Source organism: Rutidosis leptorrhynchoides, chromosome 1 (genome assembly GCF_046630445.1).
Source record: "Rutidosis leptorrhynchoides isolate AG116_Rl617_1_P2 chromosome 1, CSIRO_AGI_Rlap_v1, whole genome shotgun sequence".
Taxonomy (NCBI): domain Eukaryota; kingdom Viridiplantae; phylum Streptophyta; class Magnoliopsida; order Asterales; family Asteraceae; genus Rutidosis; species Rutidosis leptorrhynchoides.
This window is the reverse complement of record NC_092333.1, coordinates 581,473,561-581,501,397: the sequence shown is the minus strand read 5'-3', so window position 1 is coordinate 581,501,397 and position 27,837 is coordinate 581,473,561. Positions and strand designations below refer to the sequence as shown.

Below are 27,837 nucleotides of genomic sequence, written 5' to 3'. Positions count from 1 at the left end.
ATTATTATTATTATTATTAAGATTAATATTATTGTTAATCTTATAGTTAAGAATATTATTAGTATTATACATAAAATACTACGACGGAGTCATGAGCGGGTTATTTCAAAAATGGATTTTATGAGCGGGATAGAGCTAAGGAAATTATGGGTTATAGCTATGGAGGTTATGGGTATAGTTCGTGGGTATGCTCGTGAGGTCAACCTAGTGTTTATCATCTCCCTTACGTCTACGTACTTTCCTGCAATATTGAATCTCAATATTGATACATGAGCACTCATAACTTAACTTTTATATATTAATAGTGTATCCCTGACTAGTGCTCGAGTTTATAGAATTATGCATGCTTGTACGTTTGATATTGTCGTTAGATAACTTATGTTGAATCTTGAATTAGATACATATGCTACTGAGATAAGGTATATGATATGCATGTCGTTGGAAAGCTAGCGAAAAATTAAGAACTTTTCATTTAGATATCGAATGATTTCGATGGACAGATTAGAAGTTATAGTCAACTGAGTTTTTGTATTATTGTTAAAATGATTATTATTATTATCATCGTTATTATCGCCATTAATATTATTATTATCTAGTAATTATTATTATTATTATTATTATTATTATTATTATTATTATTATTATTATTATTATTATTATTATTATTATTATTATTATTATTATCATTATTAATATATGTACCATTATTTAAAAATCGTTATTGTTATTATTATTATTATGGTTATTATCATCAAAAATTATTATTAATATTATCATCATTATTATTATAATTACTAGTATTATTATTAATATTATTATAATAATTATTAGTATCACTATCTTTAAAACTAACATTAGTATTATCTAATTATTATGATTGCGATTATTATCATTATTATGAATGCGATATAAAAGAGGATTAAAAACTATTAAACAAATCGATTAGGAAACAATGAGTATATGTATCATATGATGAAATAAAAATATTGTAAGTTATTGATTTAGATAAAAATATCATTTTCATTATTTTTATCATTATTATTATTAAAAGTATTATTAATATTAAAACTATCATTTTTACAAAAATTATTATTTATAGGAATATCATTGTTAATATAAAATATCATCATTATTATCATTTTAGTATTATTATTAATAAAAAATATCATTTTATCATAATATCATTTTTAGTAAATATAAATATTGTTATTATTATTAGTAGAATAATAATTATTATTACAAAATAATACAACTTTTACTTACTACTGTTATTATCGATATTATTTTATCAAATAAATATACAAAGATATTTTACTACGTGTAATATAATTACATTAATAATACCTATCATATTATTTTTATGATATTAAATGAACTTTATAAATTTTATTACTTAAGATATATAAAAGTATATTTTTATTATATAAATTTTAATATAAAATTTTATTTATTAATAAATGAATTATATTAATTACTCTAATAAAATCTGTTAAAAATATTTAAATATATAAAACGACTATATTTAAAATATATAATAATCATGTATAAATTTTGGAAGTCATTTTGGTCAAGATGACTTTTGTTGACTGTTGCATATTAGTCTCGAGCATTAGGATTGTGGTACACTATGACTTGACCTAAATTGTTAGACAAATATTGACCAACATATAAATATATATAATTAATAATTAATATAGGTTCGTGAATTCGAGGCCAACCTTGCACTTGTTCAATGCCATCATAGGCTTAATTACTACGAAATACAATATTGTGAGTTTTATTTGCTCATTTTTAAATGCTTTTGCAATATATATTTTTGGGACTAAGAATATATGCGCTGCTTTTATAACTGTTTTACGAAATAGACACAAGTAATTGAAACTACATTCTATGGTTGAATTATCGAATCGAATATGCCTCTTTTTAGTCTGGTAATCTAAGAATTAGGGAACAGACACCCTAATTGACGCGAATCCTAAAGATAGATCTATTGGGCCCAACAAGCCCCATCCAAAGTACCGGATGCTTTAGTACTTTGAATTTATCATGTCCGAAGGGAGTCCTGGAATGATGGGGATATTCTATATGCATCTTGTTAAGGTCGGTTACCAGGTGTTCACCATATGAATGATTTTTATCTCTATGCAGTGCGAAATGCCTGATATGAGATGATGTTTATGAGAAATGGAAATGAAAATCTTGTGGTCTATTAAAATAATGGAAATGATTGTTTATGATAAACTAATGAACTCACCAACCTTTTGGTTGACACTTTAAAGCATGTTTATTCTCAGGTATTAAGAAAATCTTTCGCTGTGCATTTGCTCATTTTAAAGATATTACTTGGAGTCATTCATGGCATATTTCAAAAGACGTTGCATTCGAGTTGTTGAGTTCATCAAGATTGATAATAAGTCATTCATAGTTTAGTTATATTATGGGATATTGTGAATGCCTGTCAACTTTCGTTGTAATAAAAGTTTGTCTTTTAAAAACGAATGCAATGTTTGTAAAATATATCATTTAGATGTCAAACACCTCGCGATGTAATCAACTATTGTGAATCGTTTATAATGTATATGAACGAGTCCTTTCACCAGGCCGCCTTTCGCTTAGTGCGGGGGCAGCGGGGAGGGGGGTTATACCAGCCATGCCCTCGGATTGGTCCGGGTTTCCTCCAAGGCAGTAGTTGAGGGTGGGTTATGCAACTATGGGAGATGAACGCGTGGGTGGTTAAGTCCCTGGGTGTCAAGAATTTTTTTTTTTTTTTTTTTTTTTGATAGTTTCTTGATTATTTACTTACATGGACATATATTTATGTGAGATTATTACATATATTTTTATTTTATAGTTCCTTCACGCATCAATATTTCTGTTTACAAACCTAATATATATTCAGTTGGCTGGATCATGCATCTATCTTCCATTTGTTCCCGCCATGTTTTGGAACTTAATCTTCCTGGTTAAACTAGTGCACTCAAACTGCAACACATTCCCTATTTCCTTTTGAATATAATTAGCTACCTCAATTGCAGGCTTTCCACCTCCACAACTAAACTCTAAAGGTAATTGCCTTAAAAATGTTATCTCATAAACAGGTCTTGGATTCATAAGGAAAAAAAATACATCCATAAACTTATACCCACGAGTCGTTGTACCATAAAATAAGCTTTCTTTCGTGTTAACTGCAACGGGCACAATGCTATCAGTGAGCTCTGCAAACAATGCACTAAATCGTAACAAATATGGCTCCCTACACGTAGCTCCCTCGGGACATAGCACCAAATCACCTTCGTTAAGAAACTGTTTGATGTACATCGCGTCTAATTCTCTCTTCCTAGACACTTCCACAATTTTAATTGGAGATATTAATTCTGTAAACTTATTAATACGATATGCGACACCGCTGATTTTTCTTCCTAGAGCGAGTGTGACAAAAACAGGATCCAAGACAGTTCGATGATTGCATACAAATAGCGTACCACTTTGGCCTAAGTTAGGAGGAGGAGGTGTACCCTTGACGACTATCTTGACTCCAAGGATATTAAGCAGGTAAGTACAGATCTTTGGGGTTGAATATCTGATGATTAAAACCCGAAGGATTGATAGTAGTATGCCAAGTGGCATCCACAAGAATGTTAATAACACCATAATCGGCGTAGGCCTTTGAACAAAACGACCTTCGTGAAGAATAATCGTACTTAGAAGCTCGTTCTTTGGTACAGGATTGCATTTTATCCTTGGTACCATGTATGCTTCCTGTTCCATTGAAAAAATAACATGTAATCGTTAATTAATTGGATACATAATAATTGGCATACATACATAATTGCCTTAATTAATTAGACTTGTTTGGAAACCATAGAATATACTCCGTAATTAAAATAAATTCTGCATCTTAGGACATTCTGGACGTTAATTGTGTAAGACATTTTGGACCCAAACAACAAGTGATTACGCAAAATCACTGAAACAAAGCAATGGTCAAAGTGTGATTTGTTCTATTTCCGTGTATTGTTATATATTTAGCTAGATTGAATCATGCATATATAATAAACGGATATGCAGCAAAAAGTTCATTAAAAGTTGATACTATTCCGCACCTTGCAAATGGACATGAAATCATTATCACCCTCGTGATTGCCGAGTCCCAAATCAGGCAATTCACGATCTTTAAACTCCTTCAAAATTGCCAATTTTTTGTGTTCACCAATAACAACACCAGGGTCCTTAACAATTCCAGTTGCCCTACCGTTTTTCGTCACTTGTAATTCAGTCCCTATTACCTTATCAACTCCTAAGAAATCCTTTGCAAAATGTTCCACCATGATTCTTGGATTAGCCGTTACAATATACCGCTTTCCAAATGAATTAAACACTTTCCATGATTCAGAATGCACGTCATTCGCATAAAATCTAGGCAAAACCGAACGAGAAACAACTTCAATATCATGCATTCGTAGGCCGGCAAAAGATATGAAAATGAAAGTTTGAATGGCTAAGGTTTCTGAAATGATGATGTAGGTTGCGTACACGAATGGTACAGATAATAAAAGTACGAGTGTGCGTAATAGACTTCCGGCTTCAAGTGCTACAAGGAAGAAGTACGGGAAACTGGTTCGAGATACGAGAATGGTGCCATCAAGATCAGCTAAAACTGTTTGTTGTGATCTGCCTTGATTGCTGCATTTGGAAATTGGTTGGTAATGTTGTAGTGCACCCTGCATGACTTGCTTTATATGGTTATAATTATACTCCCTAATTATGTTATGTGTTAAGTATGATTTGGAGAGGTATTTAATTTATACACAAAGATAAATGTACGGATTGAATCCCCGGCCAGATTTCGTCATAATAAGTCGTCTCAGTTTGGTGAAAGAATGAAAAGTGTTTAATTTTTGAAGAAATTTGGAGAATGTCATTAATGGTAAGACATATAGGACAGTACAATCTTAAAATAGCCCACAATTATACGTTAAACTAGAAAAGAATTAAGATTGCTTTGTGGTCGACAACATCTTGTTAGATGATAGTTAGTGGCTTAACCCGATTGTGGGTTTGGGTCCATTAAGGTTTTGTTAGTATACTAGGGTTTGTAATCCCTATATCTATCGTAATAATAATAAAGTAATAGTCACGAGTTTCATTCTATAACCTGGTATCATCTAACTATCATCTAACACATCTATGTGGAGTATCTCCTTTACTGTATAATTAAAAAAAGGGTTTCGATAAACGTAGTCCTTAGGATTACGTTTAAGCATACTATAAATAAGTTTATAAACTTTGTTTAATTAATTATAAAAACTATAAATATTCCTTTTTTAATATCGATTTTCCTTATATAAATTTGGTATTAATATTATTCATGACAGGGTTGAGTTATAAATATGAAATAAAATTATTTTTGGTATATTTAAGTGTAGCCCTTAGAGCTACGTTTATCAATTTCCTTAAAAAAAAGTTGGGAACAATACGACATCATTCCTAATCTCAATTAGTATGTATAAAGGATTTTTGATACTGTAATATATATTGTCTTTATACATGAATTAATTACAAATTATAGTTCTAACTAGGTATGTGGTCCGCGCTTCGCGGCGGATATTGGTATGCCTTGTCGAAATTGACAATTACCAAATTTGAAACCACCTTGCAATGCGTTCGGGTTGCAGTTGACGGCTCGAACGCAACAGTACGTAAAAAATGGAATGACTGATTTAATATTTATACAAAACACAATTGTTGCACAACACAACAGTTAGCAGGTAATTAAATTGGTAAAAACAAGTGGATGTTACCTTTAGGTTCAAGATGAATACAAATGTTGCACGATTGACGGCATTCTTCGGTGTTGGAGCATATAACTGTGTAAATTGTTGACATGGAATAGAAGAATCTTCACCTATGAATGCGGATATAAGAGAAAAATAAAGTTAATGAACCAAATTAAGAGATATCAACCAAATAACAGTAGTTAGTTCAACCAAAGAGTAAGACGACAAAGCACAAAGTAACATACATTTATAGGAGGTAAGAACGATGGTGGTAACACGACATAGAAATCATTGTAACTCAAATTGCAGCCCAAATAAATATATTGAGTTAACCCAAAAGAATCCAAAAGTACCTGCATAAAGAAACATGAGCAGCAATAAGCAACTAAATTTGGGAGAAACCAACGTAAACCGCCTTATGTGAGCATGATTTTTTTTTTTAGCATTCTTCGTTTAAAGGCTAAGACATCATATATAAAACAAACTAAAAGCATTAGAAATATTGTTACCTTAAGATCTTGCCACAAAACATATGACGGTAGTCCTGGTACAATGAGTATACAACTTAGTTGTGCTGCAAGATAGATGTAAGATCTCAGACATATACATCGACTTGTTAGAGAAACACACTGGATATAGAATGAATCAGTAACCATACTACGCCAATGAAAAAGGCATGCTAACATAAAAAACGACATTAATAGAAATTTAAAAAGAAAGATCAAAATAAATGAGGCTCGGATCATTGTATAAAATCAAGCAACGGATTATGAATCGCCATGGCTGCGACCAGTAGGTTGCCCCGCCAAGATACAAGCTCATATTTCTCATTGCTTGACCTAACTCCCACATCTTCATCATCACAGCCCGTTTTAGTTAAACCTTCTTTATGCAAACCTCACTCGTCTTTATTGGGAGTTGTGAGTAGCTTCATAAACATACTTCGATTGTCTACAAACAGAGACACTGCCATGTCCGACGACGGCAACCAAACTATGCATAGTGGATACAATGTGCAAAGACGGTAGCAAAGCTCCTCGAAGCAGTCTGAAGTCATTCAGAACCAAGGACTGTTAACCCCCACAATCATCGCGAATCTGCATTTAGTACAATTATTTAGAGCTTTAGATGTCAGATTCTGAGAGGGGAAAAAATGACTGAAAGTCTGACTTCACTTAACAATGTTTCATTGACAGGTCATATATTATTAAATGAGCATTAAAAAATGATGAAAGCGTTAAATCAAATAGTCATACGAAACTCCTAATAACAATTTATAGAACCGTATTTTCCTGTAAATCTATGTCCTTTTGAACAATACTAATGGATGAAAACATTGATCAATCCATTTTGATTTTGATGATTATACCATTATTAACAGTTAATTTATTGAACCATTTGTCATAACACAATTCAGTTTTCATTAAACACCCTTACTTCAATTGGTCCAAACTTGAAATTGTTAATTGTTATAATTTTTCAAATAAACCTCTAGTCATATGAAGTATGTTGTACCAAACACTTGAATTCCATGAAAAATAATCAAATTAAAGAGGTTACCAGTCACTTTCTTTGTTAGGTTTTACCAAACATGACCAAAATAGTATAAGACTCAATTTAATGATAAGAAAAGCTGGATTCAACCCATTACAGAATTCTTATATGTTACTGTAATATTCACCATACATGAAAATAATTCGGAAATAAATAAAATAATAACAAATAATAAAATTATAACTCAATTAAAATTATAACTTGGATCCAAAAAATTACCAGGCAAGACAATAGCTTTAATATCATATCTTCTTATAGCCTCAGCACATTTATCCTTCAACCCAGCAAGAACTTACATAAAATAACAAATTAACATAAGATATCAACTAAAAATCTCAACTTTCTATTTTTACCTGAGATCAAATTGGAGTAAACAAATGTAAGAAAAAAACTCAATTAAACTTAATTCATAAAACAATAAGAAACTAAACGCCATAAGAGTTACTGCAAGGCAAAAATTAAACTTTTTTATTAGATTATATAATACCTAACTGAATCAAATGAATATGTGACACAATATCAAAATTCTGTTGATTTTACAAAATCCAATTGAATTAAAGGAAAAAGAAACGTACTTAGTACAGCTAAAGCATTAACAGGGGGATGAGAGATGGTGATCAAAGAAACCCCATCAAGGCCAATATCCATGGTGAGGATTAGTTCTGTCATTTTTAGAATTTTTCTTCAGGAGACAAATATAGAGAAAGTCTTTCGCCATAAAAGGAAGCTTAAAATCGGGCCCTGAAGAAGGTCAAAATCGTCGGGCTTAAATCGCTCAAGGCGGCCGTCGGGTGGTGCGCCGGAGATGGTAGTGACGTGATGAAAGTGGGGAAGAAAATAGTGAGGAAGGCAATGACATGAAGGATCTAGAAAAATGGAAGCCTAGGAGATTTAATCGTCAACAACAAATATCAAGGGTGTAGAATGTATTTTTAGTGGGGGAAAAAAGAAAATGATACAGCATAACAGTGAAAGTGGAGTATGTGACGGGTCCGTATTGGATTTTAATTAAGCCGTTTAGTATGTAGTATAATATAATATAATATAATCGCGGCCAGGGCCAACTAGGGCTAGTGCCGGTGCCTTGTGTAAACTTCTAGAAAATTCTAATTGTGGACAGGGTCTCTCTTATCTATTTCGGTGCCTTGTGCGAACTTTTAGAACACTCTAGTCAGGGCCCAGGGGCCAATCTTATCTATTTTGGTGCCTTGCGCGAACTTTTAGAAATTATAGTCCCTTTATTTATAGGCGAAGTTAGACTCTTACGAACAAGGGAGTAATTCATGAAAGTTAATATCAATATAAAAATTTCATATACTTCGTATACAATTGGATCAAAGAACTAAAAATGTTATATATTATTCATATTTAAGGGAAACCTAATATTCATAATAGGAGCAATTAATTTACAATTTTTAATATATTATCTATAGTTATTAAAATTCTATAATGATAATGTTATTATTAGAATAAATCTTTTGTTAAAAAAATCAAAAAAAAAAAAAATCTAAGCATAGTAGGTGATGTCATTAATCTTTTGAATTAAAATTAAATCTTATTAATTAATTATTATTATTAAAGCTTATTAATAATTATTTTAATGATTAAAATTAAATAATTTTGAATTATTTTAATTAATTATTTTGAATTTACACTTTTAAAATAAAATGACAACTAATATTATCTCTTATGATTGGATGTGGATTGTTTAATATGCATTTTAGGTTTTTGATGAAATGTTCAGCTGACGAGTTTCTTAGTCGGATTCTGTGCTTCCACGGGTCATTAAACTAAATGACTTTAGCATTTACGTTCACTTAATACCTAAAACATATCATTAAACTGTTTCGTTTAAACAAACCCGTAGTTTCACGGGTCATTTACTATTTGGGAAGTTGATGGTGACAAAACATTCACATGTATCCTCTTGTCTCCTCCTATGCCCTTATCGAGTTATATAGATAAACAACTACTCCTTACATTTTCAATTTTGTAATTAAATGTGTGCTAGACAACTACATACTCGTATATTTAAGAAAACTCCATTTAAATTATGAGTAACGAAGTAAATTTTATTATACCCATTTTGATTATTTTTTTAGATTGTAGATAATTTAAAGGTGAGAAATTATTTTTATACACTAAAAAATTTGAACTAAAATAATTGTATATAATAATTCTAAAATAATATAACTTATACTTTACTAATGTTACGTTTCATGACAAATTTTCAATGTACTCTAAATATTACGTACTATAGAATTTATATATATAAAAGATATTAATAGTGAGAAAAAAATATTGTAGACATTAAGTTAATATGCCACACCCCCAAATAGGGCCTGGGGTATTTGTGACTAATTATATCAAATTACAGATGTATAAACGAGAACGACTCTATATGAGACATTTTATTGAGTTTTGCAGCGGAAGATAAATAGATTACATTGTATTTAGAGCATTAAATGTTCTTAATTGATATGATATGTAATGAAGACTCCAAGCATAGCAATCAATCATCATCAAAGCAGCAGATATACAGCGAAAGCAATATTTAAGTACCTGAGAATAAACCTGCTTTAAAAATTCAACACGAGGTTGAGTGAGTTCATAGGTTTATCATAAATCAATAGTTCAGTATAGCATTAGACCACAAAATTTCAGTTTAAAGTTGATTGATACCAAATATATCAATCGAAAGAGTTGTTGTTTGTAATATCGCGACTAAACAAAAGTTACCCCGTGACACCTTGTACTGTCAGTGTCTTTGAATCATTATTATGTATCCAAAGACCAACGGTCAAATGGACAGAGACGTCACTCTCAGTAGCGCTACTCACAATAACTAAGCTTGCATCTTATACCTCAGCAATTAACGATATTACGGCAGGGATTTAGCATGACAAAGCACGTATATAGCATAAAAGTTTGAGTACTTGTGTCTAAACGTAAAACAGTTATAAAAGTTGCGCATGTATTCTCAGCCCAAAAATATATATAAAAAGGGAGCAAATGAACTCATGATACGATACGATAGTTTGTAGTAAATATGCATAGGATGGCACTGAACAAGTACATAGTTGACCTCGGATTCACGAACCTATATCAAGTATATATATTAACACATATACTCGTAATCGAATAAGTTTATATATATTATTTCAATTGTTATATATATATATATATATATATATATATATATATATATATATATATATATATGTTTGATTGGTATTATATTAAAAATACATAATTTGTTATATATGAATATTTATATAAAAATGTTAATATGTTTGATATATAATTATATGAAATATAATTGTAGTATATAAAATAAGTGTATTCGATGTACAAAATATTTATTTGTAAAAATAATAGTTTCGATAATAATGATTTACTAATAATTATAATAATAATGGTAATAATACTAATTTTAATACAAATGATGGTTTTAATAATAACTCCTATAATTTTAATTCTAATAATAATACTTGTAGTTTTTAAATGAAAAATTTAATAATAATGATAATGAAAATAATCATTTTTATAATAATACTTCACACTTAATAATAATAATAATAATAATAATAATAATAATAATAATAATAATAATAATAATAATAATAATAATAATAATAATAATAATAAAATAGAAATGCTACCTCAAAAGATTAGGCTTTTAAAAAAATAAACGTCCACGCCGGGGCTCGAACTCAAGACCTCTCGTTCACCCGAAACACCCTTAACCACTCCTCCATTTCCATTTTTCTGAAATTATATCATTCTATTATATATATAACCCGTTACTATTCTGTTTCATTTTATTCATCTTCTTCACCAAAAATCAACTCGACCCGGGATCAAACCAAGCTACCCACGAACTTATTACTTCGTTTTAGGATTTGAAACTTATACAGAAACGAGTTATAATTGATTGAGTTAATAAAAAAATAAAAAAATAAAAACAAACCTGCTGTGTGTCGCGAAAATAAATATATGAACTCTAAATTACTTTTTGAATTTAAGATCGTTTTAGCCAAAAATTTCTACACGAAATAAGTTTTAAAACCTTCCTAGAATCTTCTGAAATCCTCAATTTAATCTGAAACATCAAAACGAATACGAATTTGATGGAAGAACAATTGTTGACTTTTTAAACTCGAAACTTTGACTCGAAAATTCGACTTCGATAACAAGAATTGGAACTTAGGATTTTACAGGAAGTTTGAGTAAATTATTCCTAACAAAACTGCATTTAAGGATTTTGAAATGGCATTCGTTCTCGAGGTTTTGTAAAAATGGAAGTAAGAACAGAGATATCGAGTTTAGTTTCTGTGAATTTCTGTTTAATTCCTTCAATTAGCTGTAGCGAGTAGTAGTATTTATATTATGATGGTAAACGACTAATTTAAACAGCAAATCTGCTATGAACGATTTGATATATCCTGAGTGGGTGTCGACATGAATCTCATCAGGAAACGATAAAAAAAATTAATAAAAAGCAGAAGAAAAAAATGGAAAGCAGAATCACGATCAATTAAGAAAAGAGGAAAAATTTAAAAATAGATAAAGCAGATACGAACTTGATTAAAAATAAAATGCAGATATATACCTAACTGCTTTTAATAAAATAATGAAACCAGATATTCCATTTTAGGTATATGTCGACTTCTTTATATTTTTTTATACATATTTAGTATTAATAATAATTAATAAGTATTTTAATAATAATACTAATAATAATTATATAAATAATAATATTAATACTAATAATTTTATTAATATAATAATGATACTATTAATAATTTTTAAATAATTTTAGTAGTAGTGATTATACTAATAATTATGTTAATGATATATATTATGTTAATGATATTACTAGCCATCATAATAGGTGATAAATAATAATAATAATAATAATAATAATAATAATAATAATTTTGATAATAATAATAACAATATTAATAATAGTATTGTTTTTGACAATACTAATAATGATAATTGTAAATGACAATGATAATGATAATATTGTTAAATACAATAATAAAAGTAATAATATAACAACAATATTATCTTGTATAAAATTTTACATTTTTTAGTTATAACAATTAAGTCGTATTATTTTTCAAGTTTATATATTTATTTAGAATTATTTGTTCGTGAATCATCGGAATTAGTCGAGGTTAAATGAAATTATGTAAAGATTTTGTTTAAATTTTATCGAAAATTTCCGGGTTATCACATAATAACACCATCCAAAACGACTTTTAAAATTTGTCAACACCACGAGCTCTTACACTCAAAAGAACTTTTAAAATTCGTCAACACTACGAGCTCTTAAACTCAAAAAAATAATAATTTAAAATTTTTCAACACCACGTGTTCTTAAATAATTCTTATATTTTTCCTATTTTTTTAGTATCGCTATTTATATACCAGTATGAACTGCAAATTACATTTTTTGCACGGTTTTTTAGACACACGTGCAACGTACGAGCTCAAAACCCTAATATATAACTAACCCTAAGTAACCCAATTTATGCTATAACAAAATTTGAAAAACCCAATTTATATGATACTCCCTCCGTCCCATTACAAGTGTTCAGTATGACTTTTCAGAGTCTTTTTTATTTAACTTTAACTGTAAGTAATTTTATTTTTGTTACATAATAATAGATGAAATTTATATCTATCAAAATACAATTAAAAAACAATCAATTCATATCATTTTCGTAAAAAGTTACATAACAAAAACAAAATTATTTAGAGTCAAAGTTGAACTAAAAAGACTATGAAAAATCAAACTGGACATTTGTAATGAGACGGAGGAAGTAATAAAGTTGAACAATACACAATATAGTTTAACAATTGATGCTTTCATTAATACTATAACAAATTAAAAGGATCTATCTATATCTATATCTATATCTATATCTATATCTATATCTATATCTATATCTATATCTATATCTATATTTCTATATTCTTTTTTTTTTTTTTGAAAAGCAAGAAATCTTATTAAACCTCGAAAGAATACATCGCGAGAAGGGAACCTAACATATCTGGTCCTCCTAAGAAAGAGCACGTGAACTATAACTAGCGTTACATTTAGTTGCAAGTATGTAACTTATCTATATACAATCACGAATAAAAAAACTACTCAAATTTACGAACTATGAAGAAATTGATTTGGGAACGAAATCCACGTTAGCCAATCGGAGCATTTTCCTTTTGATCTTGTGGATAGCCATTCGTAGGATTTAGATTGTATCTCATTTAGCGCCATCAGAGCGGTCCATTTTTTGTCTTTGAAAACCAAATGTTAAAATATTATAATGTTTTTCTAGATTAATATAGATTAGTCTAGAATTAGTAAGTTTTATTAGATATTTAATAGTAGATATTTAAGTAAAAGTGACTAGAAATTGTTAGAGAATTAGTTAGTTAAAAAAATCAAGATTTGCTAGAATGATCTAGTAGACTTATTGAGCCTATAAATAGGCTAGTGGTCTTGCAAAATGTAACACAACAAAACACAAACAAATTGAAGTAATAAAACAACTTTCTAAAAACTCTTTTCCATTCTAATTTCTAAAACACCCCCTCAACATTATAAACACTATAATACTTCATACTAATCTATCACTTCTAAAAAATCTAAACCTACACTAAATCTAACAAGTGGTATCAAGAGCCGTGTTGGGCGTTGTTCGAATACACCATGACTACCGTCGGTGCGTACAATATTCCCGTCCTCATCTTTGATGGTGATAACTATGATTTTTGGAGTATCCGAATGAAGACATATTTCCAAGCACAAAGCTTGTGGGATATTGTCGAAGTCGGGTTTACAACTCCAAAAGACGTCGAAACTCTGTCCGCAGAAGAACAAGAAAAATACAACAAAAATGTTGTAATAAATGCTGCTGCTCAAGGCTACATTCAACAAGCCTTGACACCGTCTATCTTTCCACGAATCATGGGAGCTACGACAGCCAAAGAGGTGTGGAAGATCCTTCAAGAAGAATTTCAAGGAAATGCCAAGGTGAGATCTGTAAAACTACTAACTCTAAGACGAGATTTTGGAAATTTAAATATGAAAGAGACTGAGACCGTTAAAGATCACTATTCTAGAATCAAAGAAATAGTAAATCAAATGAGAGCCTATGGAGATAATATAACTGATAAAAGGATCGTAGAAAAGATACTTATCAGTATGACCGAAAAATACGATCATGTCATTACTGCTATCGAAGAGTCAAAAGACATCGAGACTCTGTCGGTACCAGAATTAATTGGCTCTCTTGAAGCATATGAGGCTAGATTGAGTCGGCGTAGTGAAAACTCACTAGAAAGTGCCTTTCAGTCTAAACTCAAAATAAGGTCTCAGAAATCTAATAATGAGGGGAAAAGAAATCTCGAAGAAAAGTCGAGAGGAGGAGAAAAACCCAGAACCGGGTTTGATCAGAGAAGAAAAAACTATCCTCCATGTGGTATCTGCAAAAAGACAAACCACTTGGAGAAAGATTGTTTCCACAAAGGGAAACCACAATGCAATAACTGCAAAAGATTTGGGCATCTAGAAAAAGATTGCCGTTTAAAACAAAATCATCGAGCTAACTTCACGGAAGAAAGTGAAGATATTCCGGAGAACAAAAATCAGCTATTCTATGCCTGTCATGTCGCAAATAAACAGAGGGACGATACTTGGTTGATCGACAGTGGGTGCAGCAATCACATGACAGGAGATGAGAAGCTATTTCAGAGTATCAACACCTCCATAAAGTCCCGTGTCAAGTTAGGGAATGGAGAACTCGTGGATACTAAAGGCAGAGGTACTATTACTGTTCAAACTAATAACATCACTCGATCTATCAATGACGTTCTTCTAGTACCAAGCCTAGCAAGTAACTTGTTAAGTGTTGGTCAAATGATGGAGCACGGATACTCTTTACTCTTCGAAGACAAATCATGCGCTATTCGTGACAAGAAAAATAACTATAAATTAATAGCCGAAGTGCCAATGGAGAACCGCAACTTTCCGCTTCATTGGCAGTATATCCAAGACACAGCCATGAAAGTTCAAGTTGAAGAATCATGGCTATGGCATCGAAGATTTGGCCACTTTAACTTTCACGCACTAAAAATCCTCCAACAGAAGAATATGATGAGAGACTTGCCTAACATAAAAGAGATCATCGACACGTGTGAAAGCTGTGTGATGGGCAAGCAACATCGAAAACCTTTCTCTCGTGACAAAGCTTGGAGAGCGAAAGGTATACTGGAGCTGGTGCACACCGACGTTTGTGGACCAATGAGAACCCCGTCACTTAACCAAAACAGGTACTTTATTCTCTTCATCGATGATTATTCTAGAATGACGTGGGTTTATTTCATGCGTGAAAAATCAGAAGTATTTACAATATTCAAGAAGTTCAAGAACTTCGTCGAAAAGAGTAGTGGCCATTATATAAAAACGCTAAGGAGTGATAGAGGAAAAGAATACACCTCTACACAGTTTAACAAATTCTGTGAAGACGAAGGATTTAAATGCCAACTGACTGTTGGTTACGCCCCTGAGCAAAATGGCGTCTCTGAACGCAAAAATAGAACTGTAATGGAAATGGCCAAAACAATGATACATGAAAAAGGCCTTCCAAACAGTTTTTGGGCTGAAGCTGTATACACGGCTGTATATATATTAAACCGATGTCCAACAAAAGCAGTTGAAAACAAGACTCCAATTGAGGCATGGAGTGGAAGGAAACCGTCGGCAAAACATTTACGAGTATTTGGATCTATCTGCTACATTCATATTTCAAAGGAGAAACGTCACAAACTCCAAGAAAAATCAGAGAAAGGAATATTCTTGGGCTATAACACACAATCAAAAGGTTACCGAGTCTACAACTTGAAGGCCAATAACATCGTGATCATCCGAGACGTGGAGTTTGACGAAGAAGCTTCTTGGAACTGGGAGAAAGACAAAGTTGAAAAGCAAACATATCTGCCGCGGATATCTATAGAAACTCCAGCTCAACATCCACTACAAACAGAGCATTCTGGTCATGAAAGCACAGGAGAAACGAGCCCTGCTACGCCAAGTTCTCCTTCGGCAACATTACCTTCAGCGCAAGAAGATTCAAGTCTGGAGTCAACACCGGGAAGAGTTAAAAAGTTAGCAGAGGTGTACGAGACTTGCAACTTCACAACTATAGAACCTGAAAGCTATGAAGTTGCATCGAAAGATGAAAAGTGGGTGGCTGCTATGAATGAAGAAATAAGAATGATTGAGAAAAACAACACATGGGAGTTAGTTGATCCTCCAGAAAATAAAGAAATCATTGGAGTTAAATGGGTTTACAAAACAAAGCTCAACCCTGACGGTTCTATACAAAAACACAAAGCAAGGTTAGTAGCTAAAGGCTACTCACAACAACAAGGAGTCGACTACAACGAAACTTTTGCACCAGTAGCTCGACAAGACTGTGACAACTCGGAAATTTCCAACCAAATTTAAACTTTAATCTTTATATGTTTCCGACACGATAAGAAATATTTGTTAAGTTAAATTTCAAGAATTTTAAACTATATTCATACATTCATTCAACCTCGACCAAGTTCCAACGATTCACGAACCATTAAACGAATATGATTATATATGTATATGTGTATATATATTATAACTTGAAACGTAAACAAAATATTAGATTAAATACTTTATATGATTGTATCTGTTTCAAAATGTTTATCAATGGAATTAGAAGATAAGATCAAATGATTGAATTATCAGATATATTGAATTATGATTACAAGTCTCCGTTGAAAGGCCCACGTTGATTTGAGAAATCTTTCCATTTTAACAATATTCGGAAAATGGTAAAGTGATTTATAAATAAGAACAAATTGTCAATCATTGAGAACTAGACAAAGGATAGTGGAAGATTGAATCTCATAAAGACTCGATTGATCTATTTAGTTTCAAACGTACAAAAACGTTTTCAGTTTAAAAAGAACTTTATTATTAAAACGTATATAACTTTTATAAATATCTAGAACCACTTTTGACAACTCATTACTTAACTAGTATGATAAAGATAACGATATTTATATTTTATTTTATTAAATATATATAACGATTTAAATTAATATTATATATATTTATACGCGTATTATACGTACATAGTTTTATACTTTTACTATACTTAAACTTTACCTTTACTTTATTTTTACTTTACTTTAACTTTAATAATTCACTTTAATAATTCATACTTTAATAATTCACTTTAATAATTCATACTTTAATAATTCACTTTAATAATTCATACTTTAATAATTCACTTTAATAATTCATACTTTAATAATTCACTTTAATAATTCATACTTTAATAATTCACTTTAATAATTCAAAAATCTATTATAAATAGAATTAAATAGGTTTCATTATTTCATAGAAACTTGAAAATATTTTTCTCTAAACTCTCTCAATCGATTTACATATATATATTTACTCCGTATTATTTCAAGATATTATTAGTATACATAAAATATTACGACAGAGTGCTGTCCGAGTGATTTCGAAATTGTTTTTCAAGTAGGATAGGATTAAGGAAATTATGAGTTATAGCTATGGAGGTGATTGAGTATGGTTCATGGGTATGCTCGTGAGGTCAATATAGTGTTTATCATTTCCGTTGCGTCTACGTACCTTTCCTGCAATATTGAATCTCAATATTGATACGTGAGTACTCATAATTTAACTTTTACATACTAATAGTGTATCCCTAACTAGTGCTCGAGTATTTAGGATTATGCATGCTTGTACTTTTGATATTGCCCATAGACAGGTTAGGTTGAATCTTGAATTAGTTACACTTACGGTTGAGATAAGGTATAAGATATGCATGTCCTTGGAAAGCTAGCGAAAAATTAAGAAATTTTCCTTTAGATATCGAATGGTTTCGATGAACGGATTAGAAGTTATAATCAATTGAATTTTCGATATTTTTATTAAAAATGATTATTATTATCGTCGTTTTTATCGTCGTTCTAGTTTTATCTTATTATTATCATTATTATTATTATCTTTATCAATAAAAAGGATTTATCATTAAAAATTGTTATTTTTTTTATTATTACTATCGTTATTATCGTTAAAGTGATAATTAGTATTATTATTATTATTAGTATTATTATTATTATTATCATTATTAATATGTATATCTTTATTTAAAAATGGTTATTGTTATTGTTATTATTATTATTACTATATTATCATTAAGATAATTATTAGTATTATCATTAATAATGTTATAGTAACTATCATTATTAATATTAGTGTAATTAAAACAAATATTTGTAACACCTAATTATTTTGATTACTATTATTATCATTATTATGAACACGATATAAAAGACGATTAAAAGCTATTAAACGAAACGATTAGGAAATAATGAGTAGGAGTATCATGATGAAATTAAAATATTATAAGATATTGATTTAGATAAAATTATCGTTATTATTATTTTTATCATTACTATTATTATTAAAAGTATCGTTAGTATTAAAACTATCATTTTAACAAAATTTATCATTTTAATAGAAATGTCATTGTTACTATAAAATATCATTATTATTATTATTTTAAATAGAATTATTATTTTAAAGATAATATTAAAAATTATCGTAAATATTAAAGTTATCATAATTAGAATTATCGTTTTATCATAATGTCATCTTAGTAATTATAAATATTGATATTTTTATAATAATAATTATTATTACAAAATAATACAACTTTTACTTACTATTATTATAGATATTATTTTATCAAATAAATATGTGATACAAACATATTTTACTACGTGTAATAACTTACTTTAATAATACATATCATATTATCTTTATGATATTAAATGAACCCTATAAATTTTATTAATTAATTTATATAAAAGTATATTTTATTATATAAATTTAATATAAAATTTTATTTATTAATAAATAAATTATATTATTTACTCTAATAAATCTTTTAAAAATATTTAAAAATATAAAACGACGATATTTAAACTATATATTAATCATGTATAGATTTTTGGAAATTATTTTGAGTCAAATTTACTTTTGTTGACTTTTGCATATTAGTCTCGAGCATTAGGATTGTGGTACACTATGACTTGACCTAATTTGTTAGACAAATATTGACCAACACATAAATATATATAATTAATTTAGGTTCGTGAATCCGAGGCCAACCTTGCACTTGTTCAATGACGTTATATGTATTTTTACTACGAAATACAGTATGGTGAGTTTCATTTTCTCCCTTTTTTACTCATTACATTTTTGGGCTGAGAATACATGCAAATGCTTTATTAACTGTTTTACAATATTTATATGTGTGAGTTTCATTTGCTCCCTTTTTTACTCATTACATTTTTGGGCTGAGAATACATGCAAATACTTTATTAACTGTTTTACAATATTTATATGTGTGAGTTTCATTTGCTCCCTTTTTAAATGCTTTTGCAATATATAATTTTGGGACTGAGAATACATGCGCTGCTTTTATAAATGCTTTACGAAATAGACACAAGTAATCGAAACTACATTCTATGGTTGAATTATCGAAATCGAATATGCCCCTTTTTTTATTAAGTCTGGTAATCTAAGAATTAGGGAACAGACACCCTAATTGACGCGAACTCTAAAGATAGATCTATTGGGCCTAACAAACCCCATCCAAAGTACCGGATGCTTTAGTACTTCAAAATTTATATCATGTCCGAAGGAGGATCCCAGAATGATAGGGGATATTCTTATATGCATATTGTTAATGTCGGTTACCAGGTGTTCATTCCATATGAATGATTATTTTTGTCTCTATGCATGGGACGTATATTTATGAGAACTGGAAATGAAATTCTTGTGGTCTATTAAAATGATGAAAATAAATGATTATGATAAACTAATGAACTCATTAACCTTTTGGTTGACACTTTAAAGCATGTTTATTCTCAGGTGTTAAAGAAATCTTCCGCTGTGCATTTGCTCATTTTAAAGATATTACTTGGAGTCTTTCATAGCATATTTCGAAGAACGTTGCATTCAAGTTATTGAGTTCATCAAAGATTATTGTTAAATCAATTTATAGTTGGATAGTGGATATTATGAAATGGTATGCATGCCTGTCAATTTTCGATGTAAAGAAAGTTTGTCTTTTAAAAACGAATGCAATGTTTGTAAAATGTATCATATAGAGGTCAAATACCTCGCAATGTAATCAACTATTGTGAATCGTTTATAATGTATATGAACGGGTCCTTTCAGTTGGTATCAGAGATGTGGTCTTAGCGAACCAGGTCTGCATTAGTGTGTCTAACTGATAAGTCGATAGGATGCATTAGTGAGTCTGGACTTCGACCTTGTCTGCATGTCAAAAGTTTTGCTTATCATTTTGTGTCAAAAATTAACTACTTATCATCCTTAGGAAATTACCTGCTTATCATTTTTAGTCTAAGACACGTCTTGCTGTATTGATTGCATGAATAGTGTATAGACAAAAATTCATATCTTAGCATATCTGCTAAATCATATCTTATCGTATCTGTTACTTTAAACTTTGCCTGACATATCCCGCAAAGTCCTCTGTAATCTACGAAATCTTTTGATCTATATATATATATATATATATATATATTCTATGTAATTAGAATACCATCCGTTAGCCAAAATCATTTCATATCGAAAAAAAAAATTCCTTTATCCAATCGTACGAAATGGAATTCGTCATCAGTTCAAGTCACTCAGATTCTGAAATGGAATCCCATTCAAGCTCCGAAAGCAGTGTGACCGGAATAGATCAACCAATCAGTCATCACCTATTCTGGATGAATTGGGGATGGGTTCGTAGCCTCCTAAATCATTGGAGACAAGAAGAAGGTGATCCCTTCCATCCACCAAATTGCCCTCTTGACGAAGAACCTGAAGCACTTACCGACAAACCTGTCCGAAACACCATTTTCTCGCTCATTTCCAGAGTATCTCGTCACGATTATATATTACATCAAATTTTAGATTTTATTTATCCGCTCGTCTGAACCGACAATCACCCCGGTGTAATAAAAGAAGTCAACGAGCTTCGCGCTCGGGTAGTGGCTTTGGAGAATATGGTGCAGAGATTACAAACACCAGCAGCAGCATCAGCAGCATAACCAGTACCACCATCATCAACGCCAACAGTACCATTACCACCTCCAACCACAACCGCGTCGTAAACCTCAACTTCACAATCTGTCCCACAAGCATCAACGTCATACGCACCATAGATACCAAGGAGTACCAACAACAATAACTGACGAAGTATTAATTCATAACTTCATTGAAGAAACATTCCGAGGCGATTATGTAATCTCTAAAGTCTTAGAGATTATCTAATCTAGCCCTAACCATAAATCAATTAAGCGAACCAAAATGATAGAAGGAAGAGTAGAAACCCTGACAAAAATGGTGTGTGATTAACAAGCTAAACTTGCTTTACCAACAACATCAACAGTACCGTCAGCGTTACCAGCATCGTCAGTACAGTCAACATCTGAATCAACAACACCGATAATATCACAAACTCCGTCAGTTCAAGAATCACTGTGGACATCATTACGAATCAATAACGTGTATATTGTATCAACGAGTTATGAAGAATTAACTCATTCCCTCTGAAGAAATTATATGTATATTATATATATATATATATATATATATATATATATATATATATATATATATATATTGAAATAAATCTTTCCGTGCTAAGTTATTGTGTGTGAATCTTAACTACTCGGTTAATTCATATTACAAATATGCAATAATGTACTTCCTTCGGCCGCAACTTAACCAGCGTTAACTACAATCTCTGTCGCAATTCAACAAATTTCAATTCATAATAAATCAAGTATATATTTGATTTTACACTTTCATCATCGATGTACCCGAAACTTTTCAGATAACATCATTCGTACTTTGCGAAATTCACAAGAATTCCACGAACCGAACATCATACATCAACAAATAACGAAGTATTGATTCATAATTTCGATGTCATTAAAGAAATACTGCGTAAAAGTTATGTACTTTTTAAAGCTTTTAGGGAATATTCAATTCTAGTTTCAACCGTAAATCAAATGAGTTTAATTTAACATTAACTCATTAAATCTATGTTACATCTGAAGAAAATATACATATATATATTTTCATAAAGACTGTAATAAAATTTTTTTGTACAAAATATTAATTGTGAATTTTTTTAACGGGTAGGTAATACCCGAGAGATATATAAATTCACAATTAATATGTTACATTCTTCGAATCTGATTCAGCAAATCATCCATTATACTCTCTACTTTCACAACAATATACATTCTTTTATAGAAATCAAAACAACCATACTCATTCAAAATTTAATTACATATTCTGATTTTGAAATCTCAAAATTTAACTTGAGATATGACCAAAATCATCACTCTTAGATCCTTACATCTTTCACAAGCTATATTTTGACTTCAAAACTGTGTTAGAATATCAAATGTATGTTAACGATTACAATCTGTGTTCAAACCCTTCAAAAATTTTTGAAGACACTTCGAATGATGAGCAATCGAGATGATGATCCAACCACATGTTACCCACAGTCATGTACCCGAAAAACTCTTGAAACCAAAGTAAAAGTTTAAACAACGTATCCGCGTCAGATTCTTTGGCATTTATTAGCAAAAATAACTTTGCGACTCCTATTCAAAGTAGCCAGTTTTGTCACAGCTCCAGCAAGTCAACTTCGACTTTTCAGTCAGACTAACCTTATTATAACCTTGAGATATGCACCATCGTTACCAGGGAACCTTTTACATTCCACCACATTATTAGCAGATGTACCAACAACTTCATTACCCTTTGACTTTAGCCTCTCCAAAAAGTCATTATAATTATTCATTGAAACCCCATCATTTACTCATTCGCATCTTGTAATGAGAATTGCCATACGAATCATTGGGAATTAGCAATCAGTATTTTGAAATCTCGCAGCATGTCTACGCCAATAGTTATATGTGTATATATAACGTCTATCTTCTGGACTTAATTTGAATGTGAAGTTTCTGAAAAATACTCTGAACTACGAATTGGTTCTCCGAAAATGGAAAAAAAATGCTGATGAAGCAGCAAAAACTATAAACGGTAAAAGCTGGATGATAATGATGAAGTGTGCTGGCAAAGCGCAGAAAAAGAGAAGTTTTGGAACTGGAAAACGGATTGAGCAAAGTAGGAAGGAGGCTGTGGACAAATTACAAAGACTGAACCTGACTTCAAAGGATCCAAATGATTCAGTACATGCTGAAGTCATTAACGAATACCTTGCTCCTGACTCTAAACCCCCTGCGGACAATATTCTTCATCATCCTTTGATATTAAAAATTCTAAAATATCATCATATCTTTCATTATAAATATCCTCCATATTTCTGAAGATATTTTCTTAATTTTTCTTATTTGAAATCATTTACCTCTTCGCACTATATGTATTACATCATAAAAGAAACTATTTTAGTTTCTAAATTCTGAAACATTCAAGTTTAAAATAGGAATATTTTGAAGTAGTGTTGGGAACTGAAGCATGATTTAGTATAATATAATGACACTTGATCAATGTGATTATATTACAGTAAGTCATGCTGAGTTTCTAAATAGAACGTGATGATTCACAGATCATAACATCATCATGTGTCATGTTATACGACTCTTGTATTCTATTTAACCTCTAAAATATCAAGAAAATATTTCTTGATGATTCGGCCTTTTCCAAGGTATTCTAGTAATTTGACAAGTCAAGATCGTGCCATCACAATTTCCTTCCTAGAACATTAACAATGTTCATTCCGAAATTCATATCTGTGAATTCTGGACCATTACAAGCGGTGCTTAATCGCAAGAAGAAGAAATGAAAGGACAAAACTCCGAAATAGAAATTGGGGTATAAATTGCAGCAAATAAAAGAGAGCATTAACTGTGAATGATAATGATTATAGAAGACAGAAGCAGAGACTTTGAAATATAAGGGAACATATAAAGCCCAACGACAAACCAGAAATTATAAACCATATATATCGATGCATATAGCAATATAAAGACACGGGAGAACTAGAAACACTATAAACCCAAGAGTATAGTAGAAGTAAATAGATTCTTCCGGCGGTAGATGAAAAAGAAGAATGACCGATATGAAAGTTAGAAGTATATCGAGAATCAGAACTGGATGGAGCATATTGATGAATACTTTAAAATATGAGTTGAGGGGGAAAGAATAGAAGGTGATTAAACATGACTAGGAACTTAGAAATTAACAGATTTAACTCACACAATGGCGGAATAAGTGAATCAAACCCTCTAGTGAATAGGTTAAGTTTTTTTTTTTGGTTAATTTAGTCAAACCACAACTAAATCAAGTGTGATTAGATCAACACCTAGAGCTATTATTCACCACCTGGGTGATTTGGACTGAGAGAGAATCGGAGGAGCTCACTAGATCTGAGTGTGTGTAATAAATGAGAGGCTTAACCTAAAATGAAGAACATAAAACTTTATATACCCCTGCTGTTGACTCACCCATACGATTCATTCATCACACGTACGATTTGGCTTCATCAGCCGTACGGGTGATCACTCACTCGAGTCTTCTCATTTAGGTTGTAATTGTGACTTAGCTCAGCATCAACCGTGCGTATGAGCCTGTCAGCCGTACTAGTGAGGCTTCACTCGTACGTCTGACTAAGTCTAACATAGTTAAACATCTAAATCTCGTTCCTGCAGTTCCTGTAACCACATACAAACACGGATAGGATAATAACGAGCAATCATGGTGGCCTGTAAACTGTTGTACCTGCAATGGACGTGGGTAGATGTCTAGGGACTTGCATAAAATGCATCAACAGAAGGTTTGAGTTGTAAGGAAATGAAGGAGGTGGATTTATAAGAAAATCTCCGACAGAACAATTAAAATGGACGATCGCATTTAAAGCGGATCCTAATTCCCTTGATTACCAGAGAGTCAAATCTTATTAAGAAGATTTTCTTCAAATCCCTTGAAATCTGGGAATCAATCATATCTACGTCAAATGATAAGATGAATCTACACTTACTCATTTCACTCTTCTATGTTATCTTCATTCGTACTCTTCATATAAATGGATTGTTTATCCAAATTATTCGCTGATGATAAAACTCTAATTTTCAGCCCGTATGCATCATGAAAACATACTTATTATCATTCACGACCTTTCCACTCAAATTTCGGGATGAAATTTCTTTAACGGGTAGGTACTGTGACAACCCGGAAATTTCCAACCAAATTTAAACTTTAATCTTTATATGTTTCCGACACGATAAGAAATATTTGTTAAGTTAAATTTCAAGAATTTTAAACTATATTCATACATTCATTCAACCTCGACCAAGTTCCAACGATTCACGAACCATTAAACGAATATGATTATATATGTATATGTGTATATATATTATAACTTGAAACGTAAACAAAATATTAGATTAAATACTTTATATGATTGTATCTGTTTCAAAATATTTATCAATGGAATTAGAAGATAAGATCAAATGATTGAATTATCAGATATATTGAATTATGATTACAAGTCTCCGTTGAAAGGCCCACGTTGATTTGAGAAATCTTTCCATTTTAACAATATTCGGAAAATGGTAAAGTGATTTATAAATAAGAACAAATTGTCAATCATTGAGAACTAGACAAAGGATAGTGGAAGATTGAATCTCATAAAGACTCGATTGATCTATTTAGTTTCAAACGTACAAAAACGTTTTCAGTTTAAAAAGAACTTTATTATTAAAACGTATATAACTTTTATAAATATCTAGAACCACTTTTGACAACTCATTACTTAACTAGTATGATAAAGATAACGATATTTATATTTTATTTTATTAAATATATATAACGATTTAAATTAATATTATATATATTTATACGCGTATTATACGTACATAGTTTTATACTTTTACTATACTTAAACTTTACCTTTACTTTATTTTTACTTTACTTTAACTTTAATAATTCACTTTAATAATTCATACTTTAATAATTCACTTTAATAATTCATACTTTAATAATTCACTTTAATAATTCATACTTTAATAATTCACTTTAATAATTCATACTTTAATAATTCACTTTAATAATTCATACTTTAATAATTCACTTTAATAATTCAAAAATTTATTATAAATAGAATTAAATAGGTTTCATTATTTCATAGAAACTTGAAAATATTTTTCTCTAAACTCTCTCAATCGATTTACATATATATATTTACTCCGTATTATTTCAAGATATTATTAGTATACATAAAATATTACGACAGAGTGCTGTCCGAGTGATTTCGAAATTGTTTTTCAAGTAGGATAGGATTAAGGAAATTATGAGTTATAGCTATGGAGGTGATTGAGTATGGTTCATGGGTATGCTCGTGAGGTCAATATAGTGTTTATCATTTCCGTTGCGTCTACGTACCTTTCCTGCAATATTGAATCTCAATATTGATACGTGAGTACTCATAATTTAACTTTTACATACTAATAGTGTATCCCTGACTAGTGCTCGAGTATTTAGGATTATGCATGCTTGTACTTTTGATATTGCCCATAGACAGGTTAGGTTGAATCTTGAATTAGTTACACTTACGGTTGAGATAAGGTATAAGATATGCATGTCCTTGGAAAGCTAGCGAAAAATTAAGAAATTTTCCTTTAGATATCGAATGGTTTCGATGAACGGATTAGAAGTTATAATCAATTGAATTTTCGATATTTTTATTAAAAATGATTATTATTATCGTCGTTTTTATCGTCGTTCTAGTTTTATCTTATTATTATCATTATTATTATTATCTTTATCAATAAAAATGATTTATCATTAAAAATTGTTATTTTTTTTATTATTACTATCGTTATTATCGTTAAAGTTATAATTAGTATTATTATTATTATTAGTATTATTATTATTATTATCATTATTAATATGTATATCTTTATTTAAAAATGGTTATTGTTATTGTTATTATTATTATTACTATATTATCATTAAGATAATTATTAGTATTATCATTAATAATGTTATAGTAACTATCATTATTAATATTAGTGTAATTAAAACAAATATTTGTAACACCTAATTATTTTGATTACTATTATTATCATTATTATGAACACGATATAAAAGACGATTAAAAGCTATTAAACGAAACGATTAGGAAATAATGAGTAGGAGTATCATGATGAAATTAAAATATTATAAGATATTGATTTAGATAAAATTATCGTTATTATTATTTTTATCATTACTATTATTATTAAAAGTATCGTTAGTATTAAAACTATCATTTTAACAAAATTTATCATTTTAATAGAAATGTCATTGTTACTATAAAAT

General features: G+C 30.1%; 1 protein-coding gene across 5 annotated transcripts; it reads right to left on the bottom strand.

Annotated features, from left to right (window-relative positions):
• Positions 1-2,778: 2,778 nt before the first annotated feature.
• LOC139901072 (glycerol-3-phosphate 2-O-acyltransferase 6-like) lies at positions 2,779-8,214 on the bottom strand. Of its 5 annotated transcripts, none has more exons than XM_071884355.1 (7): positions 7,907-8,214; positions 7,551-7,622; positions 6,287-6,874; positions 6,023-6,130; positions 5,802-5,905; positions 4,104-4,733; positions 2,780-3,759 (listed from the first exon to the last, which is right to left on the bottom strand). In XM_071884355.1, the coding sequence occupies exons 6-7, from the start codon at positions 4,725-4,727 to the stop codon at positions 2,917-2,919; spliced, it is 1,467 nt and encodes a 488-aa protein (XP_071740456.1). In that variant the 5' UTR covers positions 4,728-4,733; positions 5,802-5,905; positions 6,023-6,130; positions 6,287-6,874; positions 7,551-7,622; positions 7,907-8,214; the 3' UTR covers positions 2,780-2,916. The 5 variants fall into 5 exon arrangements, 4 of the variants coding, with proteins under 4 accessions (XP_071741217.1, XP_071740456.1, XP_071740108.1 ...); XM_071884007.1 differs by having other exon boundaries at positions 4,104-4,729; XM_071884756.1 differs by having other exon boundaries at positions 2,782-3,759; positions 4,104-4,683.
• Positions 8,215-27,837: the final 19,623 nt, after the last annotated feature.